This window comes from Heterostelium album (assembly GCF_000004825.1).
Source record: "Heterostelium album PN500 unplaced genomic scaffold PPL_contig27, whole genome shotgun sequence".
Taxonomy (NCBI): Eukaryota; Evosea; class Eumycetozoa; order Acytosteliales; family Acytosteliaceae; genus Heterostelium; species Heterostelium album.
The window spans coordinates 109,666-129,152 of NW_008805104.1; the positions used below are offsets into that span (position 1 = coordinate 109,666).

The window sequence follows — 19,487 nt, forward strand, 5'->3', positions numbered from 1 at the left end:
AGTTTACATATTTTATGAAGTGTTGTAGTAGTTGATGTTTTGTTGTTTATATTTATAGTATGATTTACCTCTTAATTTGTTGTCATCATTATCGTCATCATTATTATTATTATCTTCAAAATCTAATATACTGAATCTATTACTATTAATACTACTACTACTATTACCTTTACTGATACTACTACCAATGCTACTGCTACTACCTTTACTTGTACTACTGTTATTATTCTTATTATTGTTATTGATATTGTTTTATTAATTATATCGTTGTTATTTCCTGTCTCCTTTGCCTTTTCTTCTCCAATCTTTCGATCTACAGCCATGATTGCGTGATTAAATATTCTTCTATTTCTCCAATTCATTGCTTTTTTCTCCTCTGGAGAGATCTTAGGTGTTGTACTATGAATTCTGGTCCACCTCTGACACGTTTATATTCTGAGAAAGTACTATAGTTCTCATTACTGTATCTAAAGTTTATATATCTCGTAGTTCTGAATCGAAAGAATATCGTTCTCTTTGGAAGCTATTGTTTTACAAATGTATAAGTAAAAGTTTTTTTATTGTTTAAAAAAAAAAAAAACAATTTAGTGGGTGGTACTGATCAAAGATTGGTAAGTTCATTTTCAATGTAATTAATCAATTGACAATCCTAAAACTAATAAAATCAATTCAAAAGTATGTTATAAAAAGATAAATTTTAAAGATAATCAAAAATCTTATGATAGTGCATTAAATGAAATAAAAGCATTGGAATTACTCAAAGGTAATCCAAGATTTGTTCAACTTGTTGACTATCATCATGATAAAGACAATCAAATCTTTCATATCATCACTGAATATTGTGATGATGGTGATCTTGCTCAAAAGTATCAACATTTATCTGATCAAAATCAGTATGTATCGATATAATTATTCATTTGATTTTTTATCTAGATACAACTAACCAATTTTAAAAAGAAATATTAAAGAATACATTTCATAACTTTTCAATATTCTTTTGGATCTTGATAAACATGGAATTGTTCATTGTGATATCAAGCCATCAAATATATTTATAGAAGAAACCTTAAGTAGTTGCACTTTGATTCTTGGTGATTTTGGATATTGTAAATTCATTGACGAAACACCAGTCTCTGAATATCAAGATACTATTGAATACATACTTGAAACTAGTTTGCGTGATCTACATTTGAAAATTAACAATCAAGAAATATCAGAGCCAACTATTTGTAAAATAAACCCAAACACACTCATAAATGCAACTCGTGGAACAATTACTGCAATACTTTTCGAAAATGCTTAAATAAAAACATTTAAATTATTTATTGAATTTAAAGATATTAAACTTTATAAATTTTAAAGATGTATTAAAACCCATTTCTTTGAGAAGTAGAACATATTGAAACTAAATTTATTAACTATTAAATTTTCTATTTTTATTTTTTCATTATTTTTATTGTAAGTGACTTTCCTAATACAATTAAAATAATCTAGATAATCTAAATAAAAACTATATAATAAAATTGTTATATTTCTTAATTATTGATATTAATATCTCATAATAAAATTAAGATAATTTTTACCAACAAAAAAAAAAAAAAAAATTGGTAAATGTGTTGATAGAGCAATTTAAATATCAATTATCTAGATATATAAAATAAATAGTGTGTTTTTAAAAATAGAATTAAAATATTTAAAAGATATTTTTTATTATTAATCTATCTATTTATATGTTTTTAATAGGTAAAAATGGTAGTTTTAGATATAAAACCTACATGTATAGGAAATTCCCAATCTCTTCATATTCATACAGAAAAATTTACAATCAAACATTTTTTAGGAATTAAAAGACCAAGTTATAGAATCATACCATATGATATTAGAATTTCAGCATATTTATCTAAAGAGGAGTTTGAAGAGATTCTCTTTGAAATAAATAATTATAATACAATTAAATATCCATATTTAAATATAGTAATCTTTGTATTAATGATATTAGGTTTAATTCTATGTTTTTTAAGTCTTATCGATAAAAATAATATTTTTTGTTACGTTGCCGTCGGATTATTTACACCTATATTGCCCATTGTTTTTTGTTCTAATAAATTAACCTCTGAAGTAAGATTAATCTTAAAAAAAAAAATAAAAAAAAGAATTATTAAAATAGATATTAAAATTGCAATTTCTTCAAATAGTATTTAAAAAATATACGATTGGCTGTTGTCCTTTTTAATAAAAAGTATAATATAAGAGGTTTGCACTTTGTCGAGGCAAAAAGAAAAAAGCAAGTTAGATGTTATCCAAGAACTGGAGCAATATTCATTATCCTCCCAAAAGAAGAGAACCATCTTGATATGAATATACCATCAAATAAATAAAAAAATTACAAGGTTTTTAAGTTTTAAAATGTAATTTTTTTAAGTTAAAAATAAATTATAATATCAATAAATTTACAATTTAAATTACAAATTATTATTAATTTTATTCGATTTGATCGAAAAGATCATCAATAGAATCAGATTTCGATGGTTGATTGTTGTTGATTGCAATGCTTGCGTTTAGAACCGAGGAATTCTTTTGATTCTTTTTCAGTGATTTCACTTTCATCACTTTCATCGTTTGTGATCAATCCGATCTGATTTGTAACGATCAGTTGCCAAAAGTCATCACGCTTCTTTGATTCGTAATAATCACGAAGTTCAACGACACTCCAATGCCTTCTGATAGAATTGATCTTTGAATCGTTTACCAGTTGGACAATAGGTTGTTTCATTAATGATATCGCTTTGTCTACCAGATCGATATCACGTCTTGCCAACTTATCTTTGAAGCTCTGCACGGGATTGATCGAACCGACTTCACTGACGTAACCAGACACCAACTTGTCGAGCGAGTAATCTGCAAGATCGTCTGCCTTTCTCTTCTTCGATGTGTTGGCATCGTCTGTCACATAGGAATCCAAACGAATCTCTTGTTGTTGTTCGACCAACATTCCATCTTGCCATCGATATTTCGGTTCCGATTTAAAGTTGGTGGTTTTCGTGAGTGGAAACAGTGTTTGGAAGTTCTTTATTGCATCTTGTGCATTCTCCATAATCACTTCATCGGGATTGATATACTTAATATATATATTTCGGTAGACATACAGCAGAGGTAACTAATTGAAAACATGTTGATCTATTTAGATTATGATGTACTTACAACAATTAAAAATGTTTATTATCTATCTTCCATTTTTGACTGATACCGTATTCCCATCAACTGCTTTGTCACCAATCGATTGTTTCCATCCAAATGTCGACGGTCAAAAGCCCAAGACCATTGGACTTTGGATTAATCTAAGAAAAAGCCCAATTACCTCGGTAACTACTTCTACTACTTTGGTCTGTGGTGCTCCATATGTTCCAATCTATGACCCATATTCATTGATTTAAAAAAAAACAACAAAACAAAAAAAAACTACCTAATTTGAAAAAAAATTATAATATAAATATATATCTAAAATATATCTATATTCATTCGAAAATACCTTATTTGTTGAAATTGTAAATAAAAATATAAATAATAAAAATTTAGAAAATTTTAATAAAATTAATTGCGCATTCATATCATTTTATTTTCTCACACCTTTGATGATGGCAACGATGAAAAAGAAAAGAGAAGCGAAACAAGTTGCAAATAAAAATGCCAATGCCAAAAGTGGATTGGTATTTTGATCGTTGCTGTCCGATAGTTCACTTGAAGATGAACCTGAGTAGGATGAAGTGGTGGTGTACCAACTCGATGTTGATGATGAACTGAAAGATGGCCATCCAGTTGTGAATGATCCAGTTGTCGATGAGAAAGTAGACCATCCGGATGTCCATGATCCAGATGTTGATATTGATGATGTTGTTGCCCATCCCGATCCATCGGAACCTGTTGTGCCTGATGAGTATTCAGTTGTGCCTGAGACTGCTGGTGTAGGTGTTGGATCTACGATATTATCAATTTTTAAGCATGAATATGGATATGATTGTGCACCATAGAATATTTGTGAATCGGTTGGACATGCTGTATTATCAATATTGTTCAAATTTTGAATATTATATTTCAAATAATTGGTATAATATGATGGGAAATGTTCATAAACACTATGGTATGTTAAATATTTTGTAATTTTTCATTAGTAATTGAATAACTGAGAAACTGAACAAATCGAAATACATACTTGGTTGGTAAATAGAAAGTACCACCAATTAATCTAATGGAGGTATAGAAGAAATAGAAACTGGAGGCAGAAGATATTGCACGGTTACTGTCAAAACTGGTTTGTGTTAAATCGAAAACTCCAGTTTGTGCTTGAGTTGCCTGATTTTATTCAAAAAAAAAAATATAAAAGTAAGTAATCAAATAAAATATAAATAAAAACAAGCTTAACTTTAATGACCTACAATACCACCACCATAAGTTGCAACGTTATTTGCGAATGATGAATCAGTTACTACAAAAGTAGTCAATTCTTGAGCATTTGATAATAAATACTAATAATAATAATTATTGTTGTTGGTGTTGTTATGTTAGTAATTATTATTAATTGGAATCTAAATATTTTGAAATAGTTACCAAAGCACCACCATATCCATTAATTGCATTGTTGGAATTAAAGTTATTGGAGTTAAGTAAAACATTTCCAGAACTAATGATAACTGCACCACCACTATTAACAGCAGTATTGTTGGCGAATACATTATTGCTCATTTGAACATTTTGAGAATATGTGTAGACCGCACCTCCATAATACGATGCATAGTTGTTAGAGAAAATTGAATTATAGACATTAATTGATGGTCCATTTGTATAGATAGCACCACCGTAAGAACCGACATTATTGTAAAATCTTGAATTGAAAACATTGAGTGATGGAGTACTATCCAATATTCCAATAGCTCCACCTATAAGTTTTATGAAAAAGTAATAATATATGTTAGTTGAATTGAATATATTAAAAATGGTGATATTTAATGGTTAATATATTTACCAGGTCCATTTGATGTACAGTTGATGAAAAGTGAATCGGTGACAGTTGCAGAAAGTCTGTAGAGGGTGACAGCACCTGATTCAATGAATTGACTGTTGGAGTGAGCATTTCTAATTGTAACATTGTGCAAATTGAGTTCGGAAATTCTGTTATTCTCCCCATTCATATAGATGCAACTTCTTCTTTGAGTGTTCTCGTCATAGCTTGCACAATCAATTTCAATACTTGAAATATTGACTCTAATTTGGGAATCTGTGACTATATTTAAGAAATAATTATCCTATTTACAATAAATATATAAATAGTTATTAGTTGGTAGTTATTTAAAAAATAAAAATTTTAATTAAGATATGATTAAATATTCGATTTATTTTAATTTTGAACAGTTTCTTCTTTACTTACATAACATTTAAAAGAGACACCTGAAGATACATTGAATGGTTTGATATTGACGAATAGATCGTTACTCAAAGAGATTGAAGTGGGTTGAACACAATCATAGACACCATCTTTAACCAAGATATTGTAGGTTCCGAATTGTTGAGCTTGACCTGATGATAAACATGCTGTGATCGATGGACATATCATAACATCGTATTGTTGTATGTTGTACAATCCATCGAGTATTTATCATTGTTAATTCTTTGATCTACAATACATCGAGGAATCGATGAGGAGGCAGCATCGATATCACTTGATGACACTGTCCATGAACATACCAACAACAACAATGTTGATATAAATATAATACTTTTATATCTATAATTACTAATAATCATTTATATATTTAATTTAATTAATTTGAAAATAAATAGAAAAAATTTTTTTGTCTTTTAAAAAACAATTTGGAAGGCTTTCCTGATTTCTGAAGAGAAAAATTTTGCAAATATCAATTGATTTTACGACGTGTTCTTTTTGAGATGAACATCTTTGATCAAAAAATGATTTTTAATTTTTATTTTTTTTGATCAAAATGTGCCTCACGAGAATTCTCTTTCAATTTTCTTTAAAATTATAAACTATTGGGATCAACAATGACCTGTGAACCATCTAGACAAGTAGCTCATAATTGTATAATGAAATTCGATAATAATAAGCAGGGAAACTAGTAATATATGTAGAATCAATTGATCTGAAATACTCGTAAAATAATCATGAAAAGTGGTGTTGATACTAAGAGTCTTGTTTTTTTTTTTTTCTGTTTAAAGTTTGTACCATTGCACCTCCATGACCTCTTAGAGCAGAGTTATTATAAAAAGTATATTAAAAGAAGATGAGATTTTATCGGCAAACATACAAGTCCTCCACCATCAATATTTGCAATATTGGAAATGAAAATAGAGTTGCTAATATCGGCATATACCCATTTGGTGTATAAGGCACCTCCTATATATGTTGTATTGTTCTCGAATGCACAATTATCCATATGGATAGAACCTGCATCAAAAAAGAGAGATCCCCGATCGGCACTAGTACAGTTTATAAACTTTGAACGAATGGCATTGAATTGTTTTGTTTTCGTATTATCCGACAGTCTAATTGCTCCAACCTGATTGATTTATAGAATCAAGATCATTATATATAAGAAGTAAAGGAATCAGGAATCTATTCGTTTTTGTTTTAAAGAAAAAGAAAAGGAAAAGGAAAAATTTTATGAAATCATTATTTTCCTAGAGTTAATATTATTGTTTTGTTTCATTTCTTCAATAAACTTTATCTAGATTTTACTACATACTTGACAATAGAAAGAAACACCTGAATCTTATAATATGAAAACAAAATTAAAAATTAAAAATAGGTGAAGCAAGTATTTATTTTATTTAATTCAAAAATGGAGATCGCTTTTAATTAATCGATCATGATCATGATCATATCAGAAACATTTAAGCAAATTATATAAACTAATCGTTATATTAATATCTATATACAAAAATATAATAATCGATGCAAACAAATATAATAAACGATGTAAACAAATATCTTTATAAAAAATAAAATGATCAGCTAAACAAAATTGTGTTTTTTAAATCAGTCCTACACAACAAAAAAATAACCATTAAAAGAATTCTGTACTTTTGTGTGAGTCCGTGAAACCGTTAATTAATTATGTAGACTAAAAAAAATTTTTTTTTTTTTTTTTTTTTTTGGATCCTAAAATAGTTTTTTTTTTTTTTGTAAATTTTAGATGGCTGTGGGCTTATTTTTGATCAAAAACACAATTTCTTTTTGGTGGGATTGATTTGTTTGCCCTTTTGTCGATTTCACTTGAGTGGCACACACACAACTAAAGTGAATGGTGTTTTCACCTAACTCAACAACCATCACCACATTGATCTAAATTGAATTAAAGTAAAATTTTTATTTAAAATATTATCAGGATGTCTGACCTCAATGATTGAAAGACATTTTTAAGATATTATTGTTTTTTTTTGTTATTTATTTTTGGAGCAACTTATCACCTGACTTGACATTCATCATTTCTACAACAAAATTTACTTTTTGTAGTTTTATTTTTTATCATCTTATTTATTTATTTATTATGTTAGATTAAATAATTTAACCACCCCGTTCATAATTAGAAGAGTAAACTCTGTATTTTAGTAAATTTTATTCAATTAAAAAAAGTAATGAGTTAGCAACAACAATAAAAAAGCAGAAATAATAAAGAGAATTAGAATAGAACAACGATAAATCAATAAAAAAAAAAGGTAAATTAATAAGAAAATAAATAATGATTGATTTGATTAGATATGAATCATTCATTTATTATACATTTTGTTAAACAGTAAATTTCAGATTGTTTTGTTACGTTGGTTTAACTTCTTAAAATAAAAAAACTAAAATGAGCAGATAGATCTCATTTTAAATCTAGCTACTTCTTTGTTTACTATTTTTTATTCACAATTCACCCATGGGACTTGAAAGTTCCATTTCGGTGAACAATCACCAAACAAAACAGCACTGCAGTAACACTAAACAATTAGCAATTTGCAATCGGCAGTCAGACAAACAAAACAACAAAATTTCATTTCAATCTTCAAAAAGTGTAACTATAACTTCAAAATTGTCGATTGACAATCAACAACCAACGCATACGCACACAGTCAAACAACACAAACCACAAATTTCTCAAATATCAGAATCAATCAAAACAATCAAACAATTAATCATTGAATGTTAAAAAATAAATTGATGATGATGAAACAGTTTCAATCAATAATCGAACGTAAAGAGGAAAGTTTGTTGTTTTTGTAGAAAAGGTTTACCATCTCCACATGTGGTAAACCTATGTGTGGGGTAGTGTGTGTTAAAGAAAGAAATACGACAGACTGTCAGAAATGTTAATTTTATCATCCATCAATAGGATAGACAAGTTGTTTATTTTCAGAGTCAACAACAACAAATTTATAATGAAACAAAAATTGCTATTATTTTTTCTTTTATTTCTTTATTATCATTAGAGTGAAGTGTAGTATGTTTTTGTTGTTCTTTTTTTTTATATATTTATGATAAATTGCTATAGCAGGTTAATCAATATTATTGATATTAATAATAAAAACACAACCAACCCAATAATCTACAATATCTTTACTTTTTCCATACACACACACACAAACACACATACACAATCACTTACTCACACACTTACACACATAAACACATTATAATAGATATTTGCTTTATAAAGTAGAGTAGTATTCAGCATATATTGTTATTGCTGTGGTTTGTTTTTGTTTTAAATCATCTATGCATGCACCAACCTACCCTTGTATTTTTCTATTTTTTTTGCAAATTTTCCCTCCAAACCAACAAACAAAGAGGTTTTTTGCAAAACAATCAATCAAACCCTCTTGCATTTTATTTTTTTTATGTTTTTTTAACCACATTGTAATTACAATAAATAACCGGTTTCATTCTCATTTTCGATTTTATTCAATGCATTGTATTGCAATCTATTAATAAAAAAACAAAACACATTATACTTTGGTGATTGATCAAATATAATTATATGTACAACAACAATAATAATATAAATTGTATCATTATATCACATTTATTCTTATTATATATTTTGTAATAATTCAATTCAATTTAATAATATTTATAAAGTTAAAAGAGGTAGATAGAGTTAGATAGTTAGAAATATCAATGACATTAATAATATCTCTGTAGATTAGTCAAATCGTTTATATATTATTATCACTAGAACAACTAAAAACAGTCAGATAGTTCTGTCAAACAGTCAGTCAGTCAGTCACACTGCAAAAACAGTAAAAAAAAATAATCAAAAAACACACACACAAAGAGAGAGAGAGAGCAGCAAGCTAACTATCTAAAGTTTGGAATCATATTACTAATTAATTAAAATAGTGGTCATTTTCATTGCGTTTCTGTCGTGTTGTTATTATTATTGTTGTTGTTGTTGTTATTGTTATTATTAATTCAATTGGTACAATATTATTAATCAATATGTTTATATAATTGGCTATTGGACAACATCGTCAACCAGCTACACAGACTATTGCAATGTTGATCTTTTCCATATTAATATCATTGTTTGTTGTGTGGATTGGAAATTTAACATTTGATTTGATTTGATTTGATGATGATGATAATGATGTTTATAATTCACCATTGTGTTATGTAATTGTTTGTTTGTTTTTTAATTGATTTCAATTTAGAAGTAGTTCTTTCTTGTCAACTTAATATTATTATTTTCAATTCATATTACTAATATTCATATTCATATTCACATTACTATAATACAAATAATAATAATAATAATTTTGCAAACTTAATATTTCTTATATATATTTTAATTTATCAATTTATATTAAATAATTTATTTATTTATTTAAACAGTAGATAATCACACACACACTGAAATCACATTACTAAAAGTCAGAGTTATTTAAACACTTACTTATCACTTAGCACTATCCTTTTTTATTTGATAATTATCGTCATCACCACCACCACCTCCTCACTACCACCATCACACCATAGTAACCAACAAAAAGGACCAAAAACTCCAAAAAATCTAACATAATAATAATTAATAACCCCACATCCAACCAATTAGTAATAACCACAATTCGATCGATAATCGACTATCTAATAATCTATCAATCAAATAGCAATAGATTATAATAAAACAAAACAAAACATAACAAAACAAAACATAACAAACAGAACAAATAGCAAAAGCAGACAAACAAGACAAGAGATCGACGAACACAACAAAGACAGACAACAGATAGATATATTTTAATTTAATTATTTCACAAATAAGAGTTTATCTTTCATTTCATTTCATTCATACAATTCATTATTATTAGATATTATATTATCTATTTTTGTATTAGTTCAATATAATAATAATATTATAATAATAAATAAGAATTTGAAATATACATGAAATTAATATAACTAACTTTAATTTTCATTTATTTATTTATATATTTCTTATATTTATAGTTAATCAATCAATCAATCATTCACCAACTCACACACACACATTATTTATTTATTTATTTACATTTATTTAGATTTAGCACGAAAACAATAAAAAACAATAGAAAAAAGATAAAGATATTAGACTAATAAATTAGGAAAAACAAAGAAAAGCAATAATAATAATAATAATATTAATACATATTTATAGTTAGAAATAGATAGAAATACAACAACAACAACAACAACAACAACAATAATAATAATAATATAGATAACAAAAATGTCAAGCAAAGGTTCAACACCAACGCTTGAAAGTCCGAATTCATCATTTAGAGAAAGACGAAATTCAACGTCTTCGACATCATCATCATCGCCATTTCTAAATAATAGTTATCGATCACACACCTCACCACTTACACCAAGAGGCGGTGGAAATATGCCTGGTATTCAACTCGAAGAAATCTCAAGCAGCACCAGTAACCTCAATCCAGCCGGTTCAACTCAAAACAATAATAATAATGACAACGACACAAACAATAACAATATATATAGAAAACTAAAGAATAAACTTGTAAGTTGTTGTGAAATTAAAACAAGCTGGAAATGGAAAAAAACAACTGGAAAGAAAAAGAGGAAAATATTTAAAAACTGGAAACTGAAATATTAACATTTGTTGTTTTCATCTATATCTAGTTTAATAGAGATAATTTTAAAGGTCATGCAAGAACTGTATATATAGGAAATGAAGAGCAAAACAAAACATCAAAGTTCTGTAACAATGTTGTAACTACATCGAAATACAGTATTATAACATTCTTACCAAAGAATCTTATCGAGCAATTCAGTAGATTAGCAAATTTCTATTTTTTAATTATATCTGCAATTCAAGTATGTAGTAGTAGTAGTAGTAGTAGGATAGATATTGATAGATTGATATGATCGAATTAGATGATGGATTATGGATTAGTTTGGTTTATTAATTGTTATCAAATTTGTTAATCTAGATTATTCCAGGTATTTCACCTACAGGTCAATTCACAACGTTGGGACCATTGTTGGTGGTTCTAGCGATTACAGCTATAAAGGAAGCGTATGAGGATTTTAGAAGACATCAGCAGGACGATCGTGTTAACTATAGTCGTACGGAGATTCTGGTGGGCAACAAGTTCAAGGAGATCTACTGGCGAGATTTAAAGGTGGGCGATATCGTGCGTGTCAGCAACCGACAGTATATCCCGGCGGATATCGTGGTGCTGGCAACCTCGGAACCACAATCGATATGCTATGTTGAGACTGCCAATCTCGACGGTGAGACCAACCTGAAACTGAAGCAAGCGCTGCCTGAAACTGTTGGTCTCATCGATGAGGACACTCTCAACTCTTCGACACTCAATGAAAACACACCGTCGCTCACCGACTTCCAGACCTATATAGAGTGTGAACATCCCAATAACCGATTGTACACATTCATTGGCTCACTTTACTCGGGTGGAAAGGGACATCCGTTGTCACCGAAACAGGTGCTTCTGCGTGGCGCGATGCTGCGTAACACCAAGTGGGTGTATGGCAGCGTGATTTACACGGGTCGCGACACCAAGCTGATGAGAAACAGCAACGATACGCCATCGAAGCGATCGGGTGTCGAGCGAAAAACCAACATTTTCATCTTTACCATCTTTATATTTCAGATACTGCTTTGTATTGGCTGTGCCATTGCCAATACCTCTTGGACCGCGGAGAACAAGACCGCTTGGTATTTGATGTGGGATATCTCTGCGAGCAAAGGTGGAGCGCTGTCGTTCCTCACGTTTTTGATTCTCTATAACAATCTAATTCCGATTTCGCTGTATGTCTCGATGGAGTTTGTCAAGGTTTTCCAGGCGATGTTCATCAACAACGACATTCAGATGTACTATGCGGACAATGACACTCCTGCACTCGCCAGAACATCGAATCTCAACGAAGAGCTCGGTCAAATCGAGTACATCTTTAGTGATAAAACAGGAACTCTCACACAAAACAAGATGGAATTCAAAAAGTGTTCGATTGCCGGTCTCTCCTATGGAAATGGTAGCGGTGAACTGACCGACGCCACCATTGGAATGATGATGCGTGAAGGAAAGAATGGACAACAACAACAGCCAGACGAGAAATCAATTAACAATAACAATGCGGATCTAGAAGCAGCAGCTGCTAGTAGAACAAGTAGTAATAGCAGTATAAACAATGATTCCAGTACCAATAGTAGTAATAGTAGTTTGGGAGGTGTTAACCATAACAATAGCAACAACAACAATAGCAATTGTAACATTCCAAATTCGAAATCAACAACTGGTGGCGGTGGTCCAATACCTTATCATGTGGAATTGAAGAAACAATTGTCTAGCGCTGATCCCTATAGAGTTCAGGCAATTAGAGAGTTCTTCCATGTTTTGGCAGTGTGTCACACTGTGATTCCAGAGGAAGAGAATGGAAAGATCTACTATCAGGCATCGTCACCCGATGAGAGTGCATTGGTCAATGCATCCAAATTGGTGGGATTCGATTTCATTCGTAGAAATACCAAGTCGGTCACCATCGTAAACGATGTAGGCGAAGAAATGGAATTCCAGATTCTCAATGTTTTGGAGTTCAACTCCACAAGAAAACGTATGTCTGTGATAGTTCGTCATCCAGATGGCAGACTTTTACTTTATACCAAGGGTGCTGACACTGCTATTTTCGAGAGGCTGGCACCTAATCAACAACATGCCGATGCTACCATTACACATCTTCAAGAGTTTGCCACTGAGGGTCTGCGGACTTTGTGTGTCGCCTATCGTGAGCTGGAACCAGCGGTATATGAAGCGTGGGCTGCCGACTACTACACTGCATCCAACACCATTGTCGGACGTGAAGCTGCTCTCGATCGTATGGCCGAGGCAATCGAGCGACGTCTGCTGCTGCTGGGTGCAACCGCCATCGAGGATCGTCTGCAAGTTGTTGTGCCAGAAACCATTTCCAAGTTGAGAAGTGCCGGTATCAAAGTTTGGGTGCTCACTGGTGACAAACAAGAGACAGCAATCAACATTGGATTTGCATGTCAGCTGCTTACTACACAGATGGAATTGATGGTTGTCAACGAAACAACACCGGAGAATACATCTTTGGAGTTGACACGTCTTTGGGACGAATATAATAACGTGGCATCCTCTATCAATCGTAAGAATATGGCGTTGATTGTCGATGGTTCAACACTGGTTTTCATTCTCGAGAGCAAAGAGATGTCGTTGGCATTGCTTCGTATTGCCTGTCTCTGTAAAGCTGTGATAGCGTGTCGTGTTTCGCCAGCGCAGAAAGCTCAGATTGTCGGATTGGTTCGTGACAATATCCGAGTGACAACACTCGCCATTGGTGATGGTGCCAACGACGTCTCGATGATTCAGCGCGCACACGTTGGTATTGGAATCAGTGGTGAAGAAGGTCTACAAGCTGCGCGTTGCTCCGACTACTCTATTGCACAATTCCGATTTTTGGCACGACTTCTTTTGATCCATGGACGTTACAGTTATCGTCGTATCTCCAAGCTCATTGTATATTGTTTCTACAAGAATATCACATTGTATATCACACAGTTTTGGTTCACCATTTTCAATGGATGGTCGGGCCAGACCTTCTATGAACGTTTCACACTGACTGCCTATAATATCGCATGGACATTCTTCTCGATCATTGTTTTTGGAATTCTCGATAAGGATGTCAGTGAGGCAGCCGTTATGGAGAATCCACAACTCTACCAAACTGGACCGAGAAATTACTATTTCAATTTGCGTGTATTCTGGGGATGGGCAGTCAATGGATTGTTCCACAGTCTCCTACTATTTATATTCCCAACCTTTATTTTCTCACATGGTTTGGCGTACGAGTCGGGTCGTGTCATTGACTTGTTCTCTGTTGGTACCGTCGCCTACACCTGTATCGTCATCACAGTCAACCTCAAGTTGGCACTGGAAATTCGCTACTGGACTTGGATTAACCATCTCACTGTCTGGGGATCGATTGGACTTTACATTCTCTGGCTACTGGTGTTTGGAAAGTTCTGGGAGATTGAATCACTCGATGTTGGAGTAGACCTCTTTGATATTGTCTATCGTATTGGTCAATCCTCTTTGTTCTATCTCTCAATCATTTGCGTACCTGTCATCTGTCTATGGAGAGATTTTACATGGAAATACTTGTTGAGAACGAATATTCCTCGTTCCTACCATATCGTACAAGAGCTGCATCAAAAGAAACCAAAACAAAAATCACAACAAAATACCAATCCAAAGAAACTATGTAAGTTTTAATTAATTAATCTTTTTTTTTTTAAGAACAAATATTAATATATTGTTTTTTTTTTTAAATTATTAGATACTGGCTATTCATTCTCACAAGAACCTGGACAAGCAGATGTTATAAATAAAAAATATAGCCAATAATGTGTAATATACATTATTATTTATTATCAAAATTTTTTTTTGATTTATTTATTTTAAATATTAAATACATCTTTTGCCTCGTGGCTGGCATGTACCTCTACAAAATATTTGGTTATTTTCACATATAATACCCATAAAGCAATGCTGAGTAAGATAATTCATACATTTGTGACCACAAACAACATGTCCTAACGGACATATTAAGCCTGGTTTAGGACATGTATATAAACCTGGATCATAACATCTGATATTAATAAAAAAATGATTAGTTAAAATTTGTATTTAAAAGATGATAAATATTATTCTTACCTCTTTGATCCACATGGAAGTTGGAAAACTGGACACCTAATTGAATTTACATAATCTATATTTAAGATAAATATAATTATCAAAAATAATAAAACTATTTTCATACATATATATATTTTTTAAATATTTTCCTCTTCTTTATTGTTCTAAACACTAGTAACTATCAATCATCAAATTTGGGATTGAATTAAAAAGAAATTATTTTTTAAATTATCACTTGTATGTCATTATTTTTATTATGTAAGTTGACTATGTGAATTATTTATTGTTTTATATGAAACCAATATAAATACAATTTTGAATAGTATTAAGTTCATTGGTGTGATTACTGATCGGTTATTAATCATCTAATAGTATAAAAACATTGATTTTAAAGTAACATCATTAAAAATACACTAACACCAACATTTTTCACTCTATTGTTGTTGGTGTAGTGTGGTGGTTAATCACTTCTATTTTTTTTTTTTTTTGTACATCACTAATGACAAAATTCGAACCGTTTGATTGTTTTGTACAAATTGTTATAACTTTTGATTAGTTAGGGATAAAAAAAATTATATTTATTTATTTGTGTTCAACCTAATATTTAACTTTATTATTTTGGTCTTATCCAGTTAGTATTATAATTTAGAGATGACAAAAATTATAAAGTTGATCTTCTAACTTCAAATCTCTATTGTTTTTCTAAAAGTCAATTTAAAATATAATTTTAAATGTACTAATTTATGAAATAAAACATAATAAATAAATAAAAAAAAACAATTTTTTTCAGTGACATTGATTTTTAAAGAGATAAAATTTGATATTTATTTTTTGCAGGATTTATTTGAAGTTAAATTGGAACTATTATTATTCCAGCTCTTAAACCATTTCTGACACTTGGATTTGGAAATAAAATCTTAGCATTGTCTTCATAAACTGAATATTCTTCTTCTGTGCTTCCATGTGACAGCAAGAATCCTTTTTCCAAATGTGTAAAATTTTCAATACTAAGATCTAGGTTCAATTTGAAACTATCTGTCTTTTTAATTATTTCTCTAGATACTTTAAATAGTTGTAGATTGTTAGCACTGTCCAAGTCGATACATCCTTCACTTCCATCGATCATAGATATTAATTTATTCTCTAATCGGCTGAGATCTATTTCCTGATTTTGTTTGAATGGACTTGCCTTTCCCAACTCCAGAGTGAATGACTCTACTTTAGCTTTGCTATGAGTGAACCAACTGAATGATCTTCCAACCTCGTTTTGAATTACCACAGCTTCGAGATCTGACTGTGCCAAACGTGCCAACTGTTTTGGAGAAGAAGCATTACTTTTAGGATAGATTGCAAACTTTTCTATCTTGGATCCTCGTATGGCAGTATGCATATCATAATGTATTTGCTCAACCACCAAGTTTGACTTTGGTTTCAGCGCTGTAAAGAACTCCAAAGAAATTCTTTCCAACAACTCTGCTCTCTTTGACTCTAGACAACCAGAGTACTCTTGGTCACTATGTCTTCCATTGAATAGCCTATTGATATCTACATCAATGAAACGTTTACCTGCTCTAATTGAATCAGGATTTCCATAAATAAACAACAGTCTACAACCAACGGGAATCAATTGATCTGTTGATATCATTTGTAGAATTTTATCCATCAACTCGATCGGTGCAGTTTCATTTCCATGAATACCAGAAGATAATAAGAAATCCAATCGATTTGTTTCCAATTGCTTTGGAGTTACTCTAACTACACCTTCGCATATCCACTCTAACAAAGTTCCACTCGAAGTATATTGATTCTTAACATCAGGAATCACTTGATTCAGTGTTAAATCTAATAAATTTCCTAAAGATATATTACAATCCATATTTAAAAATTAAATAATGAAATGATCAAGTTAAAAAGAAAATAAAAAAAATTAAACAAGAAGTTGTTGAGTTTAAACCCAATGAGCATCTTTGACCCATCTCGATTTTTTATTTTTTTTTTGATCAAAAAAATCTGAATAAATTTTATTGTTACCAGGTTAAAAAATCGGTGTTTAGATATTTACAGTTGAGCTTCGAATTGAATAGTAGTTACAAATGGATACATTATGGTTGGCATGAAATCAATGAATGAATGTGAATGCAAGAGTATGCTAATCACTCTCTCGAGATTGGTAAAGTCGACTGGTTTTACATTGTTTGACATCGCTATCTCTCTTGCACTCTTCAATACATATTGGAAACTAATTAATACACCTTCTTTAGTTTTAATATGTGATCTTATCCATCTCCAAAGCAATGCCTATTTAAATGAATAAACAAACAATTAATAAATATGATCTTATAAAACAAATAAAAATAATTATTTACTCTATTAATTTCAGCAGTTGCCAAATCCTCTACGACTCCATTAATTGCTGTAGCACCGACACCTTTTAACCACTTTAGAATATATAGTACTAATACTGTGATGGATGAATTGACACCGGCCAATGTGATGTCGCCTTTTGGAATGGCTAATAGCGATTTGTGGTAATGCCAAATGTCACCGTCGATCGATGCAACCTTGATGTCTGATCGGTTTGAAAATGCTTTACGACAGGCTTCTACTGCTGAACGATGTGCAACCAAAGCACCGTCGAATCCTAGCTCTGCCTCTGCCAGCTTGCCTTTGTACACACTCTCCAGTTCCTCCGGTGACAACTCTGTTGCCGCGCCACTTGGGAAGAGTGGCGACATTCCACCGGTTGCAGCAATGCCGCGTTGATGTGCGATGGCAACAAGAAGCTTGTAGTATGCCAAGAGAAACTCTTGGTTGAGTCCGAGTTGCGATCTCTCAGGGAATGCATCGCACTCTTTGTTGGCGATCGTCGACTTCACTATGGAGAAAATGTAGTCCCAGCGACCAGTGTTTAGCCCCACAATATGGTCGCGCAAATAATAGATAATCTCTGTCATTTCGAATGCAGCCTGGACGTTTTCAATGAGAACGATCACCTTGATCGATCCATGTGGTAGTCCCAAGCGTTGCTCGCTAAATGACAGTACGTGACTCCACCAGAGCGCTTCATAGCGCGACTCCAACTTTGGCAGATAGAAAAACGGTCCTTTGCCATGCTCAAACAGCAACTTACCACTGTGAAACATATGCACACCGAAATCAAATAGCGAACCAGAGACTGGCGCGCCATCGACCAACACATGAAACTCTGAGAGATTCAACGAGCGCGGACGCACCAGCAGAACGGCGTCGGAAGTCTCCGAGGCGGTTCGCGTCGCCACCACATTTTTCAGGGTGGTATGTGAATTGCGAACGTTTTGCCAGCCACATTGGAAGCCATCGTCAAAGTCCACTTGCACACCGTTGGCACCGCTTGTCATACAGGCGATGAGCGACTGCTCAGTGGTGGCATCCATGCAGACAATGTCAACGGTGCGATCTTTTAGAGCTGGAGGTATGCTTGTTTGAACGCGCCACGACGGATCACAACGGATGCTCTCCGTATCCTGTGGGAGTGTAAGCACACCGCCAGCCACAAGAAAAGCACTTCTTCGTACACGCTCGTCCAACAGCGAAACACGCTCCGTTCCAAACACTCGATGTAACTCTGCCAGGAAACGTAAACAATCGACAGGTGCAACATCGAAATCTATTTGATTGGCAACGTAATCGATTCCCTCTGACTCTAGTTGTTTCTTAAAACTAGAGAAATAATCCATTTCTACTACATTTGCCATTATTTATTATTATTATTATTGTTCAATCTTTAATTATTTTCTTTCTTTCTTTCTTTCTTTCTTTCTTTATAATATTTTAATTAACATATTGAAAATAATGAAAAAACAAAAAAATGATATTTGAAATTTAATTAAAAAAAAAAAAAAACAACAGACAGAGAATCTGTTTTTGACCAACAACAAACCACACATATCTTCTCTTTTTGTTTCTAGAATGAATCTCCTGACAATGATGAAAATCAAATTGTTTAAACAAAAAGAAATATGAAATGATACAAAATCGATCGATTTTCTTAAAATTATAATAGAATCTTTGTTTTATTTCACCTACAAAAATGAGTTTTGAAATAAATGAATATTCATTTATCTTATTTTTAACTAATCAGAGATATTTTGTTTTTTTTTTTTTGTTTATTTTTAATGATGTAAATGTTCATCAAGAGTCGACGATGGAATGACATTATGATGTTTCTTGTTCAAAAACGGGTAAAAATGTCGTAATTTAAATTGAATTGCAAATTTTCG

The 19,487-nt window shown here is 31.5% G+C and overlaps 9 protein-coding genes across 9 annotated transcripts; 4 read left to right on the forward strand and 5 right to left on the reverse strand.

Annotated features, from left to right (window-relative positions):
• Positions 1–12: 12 nt before the first annotated feature.
• On the reverse strand, positions 13–362 carry PPL_00039 (uncharacterized protein; the record flags this gene model as incomplete). Its single annotated transcript, XM_020571086.1, has 2 exons — positions 13–228; positions 318–362. The coding sequence occupies 2 exons, from the start codon at positions 360–362 to the stop codon at positions 13–15; spliced, it is 261 nt and encodes an 86-aa protein (XP_020426675.1).
• A 175-nt stretch (positions 363–537) lies between these two features.
• On the forward strand, positions 538–1,303 carry PPL_00040 (uncharacterized protein; the record flags this gene model as incomplete). Its single annotated transcript, XM_020571087.1, has 3 exons — positions 538–545; positions 726–893; positions 1,075–1,303. 3 exons carry the CDS (start codon positions 538–540, stop codon positions 1,301–1,303), a joined length of 405 nt encoding a protein of 134 aa, XP_020426676.1.
• A 446-nt stretch (positions 1,304–1,749) lies between these two features.
• Positions 1,750–2,378, forward strand: PPL_00041 (uncharacterized protein; the record flags this gene model as incomplete). The annotated part of the gene is made up of 2 exons (XM_020571088.1): positions 1,750–2,118; positions 2,196–2,378. 2 exons carry the CDS (start codon positions 1,750–1,752, stop codon positions 2,376–2,378), a joined length of 552 nt encoding a protein of 183 aa, XP_020426677.1.
• Positions 2,379–2,481: 103 nt separating this feature from the next.
• Positions 2,482–2,992, reverse strand: PPL_00042 (uncharacterized protein; the record flags this gene model as incomplete). The annotated part of the gene is made up of 2 exons (XM_020571089.1): positions 2,482–2,583; positions 2,858–2,992. 2 exons carry the CDS (start codon positions 2,990–2,992, stop codon positions 2,482–2,484), a joined length of 237 nt encoding a protein of 78 aa, XP_020426678.1.
• A 220-nt stretch (positions 2,993–3,212) lies between these two features.
• On the forward strand, positions 3,213–3,434 carry PPL_00043 (uncharacterized protein; the record flags this gene model as incomplete). Its single annotated transcript, XM_020571090.1, has 1 exon — positions 3,213–3,434. One exon carries the CDS (start codon positions 3,213–3,215, stop codon positions 3,432–3,434), a length of 222 nt encoding a protein of 73 aa, XP_020426679.1.
• A 179-nt stretch (positions 3,435–3,613) lies between these two features.
• PPL_00044 (uncharacterized protein) lies at positions 3,614–5,799 on the reverse strand (the record flags this gene model as incomplete). The annotated part of the gene is made up of 7 exons (XM_020571091.1): positions 3,614–4,133; positions 4,211–4,350; positions 4,434–4,523; positions 4,606–4,934; positions 5,021–5,300; positions 5,423–5,571; positions 5,634–5,799. The coding sequence occupies 7 exons, from the start codon at positions 5,797–5,799 to the stop codon at positions 3,614–3,616; spliced, it is 1,674 nt and encodes a 557-aa protein (XP_020426680.1).
• Positions 5,800–5,909: 110 nt separating this feature from the next.
• PPL_00045 (uncharacterized protein) lies at positions 5,910–10,467 on the reverse strand (the record flags this gene model as incomplete). Its single annotated transcript, XM_020571092.1, has 6 exons — positions 5,910–5,948; positions 6,318–6,569; positions 6,756–6,781; positions 6,923–7,000; positions 8,927–8,973; positions 10,436–10,467. The coding sequence occupies 6 exons, from the start codon at positions 10,465–10,467 to the stop codon at positions 5,910–5,912; spliced, it is 474 nt and encodes a 157-aa protein (XP_020426681.1).
• A 290-nt stretch (positions 10,468–10,757) lies between these two features.
• On the forward strand, positions 10,758–14,937 carry PPL_00046 (P-type ATPase; the record flags this gene model as incomplete). The annotated part of the gene is made up of 4 exons (XM_020571093.1): positions 10,758–11,048; positions 11,171–11,365; positions 11,482–14,794; positions 14,870–14,937. 4 exons carry the CDS (start codon positions 10,758–10,760, stop codon positions 14,935–14,937), a joined length of 3,867 nt encoding a protein of 1,288 aa, XP_020426682.1.
• Positions 14,938–14,990: 53 nt separating this feature from the next.
• Positions 14,991–18,962, reverse strand: masB (malate synthase; the record flags this gene model as incomplete). Its single annotated transcript, XM_020571094.1, has 7 exons — positions 14,991–15,032; positions 15,118–15,181; positions 15,247–15,301; positions 16,237–17,018; positions 17,291–17,526; positions 17,595–18,103; positions 18,359–18,962. The coding sequence occupies 7 exons, from the start codon at positions 18,960–18,962 to the stop codon at positions 14,991–14,993; spliced, it is 2,292 nt and encodes a 763-aa protein (XP_020426683.1).
• Between the last annotated feature and the right edge of the window lie 525 nt (positions 18,963–19,487).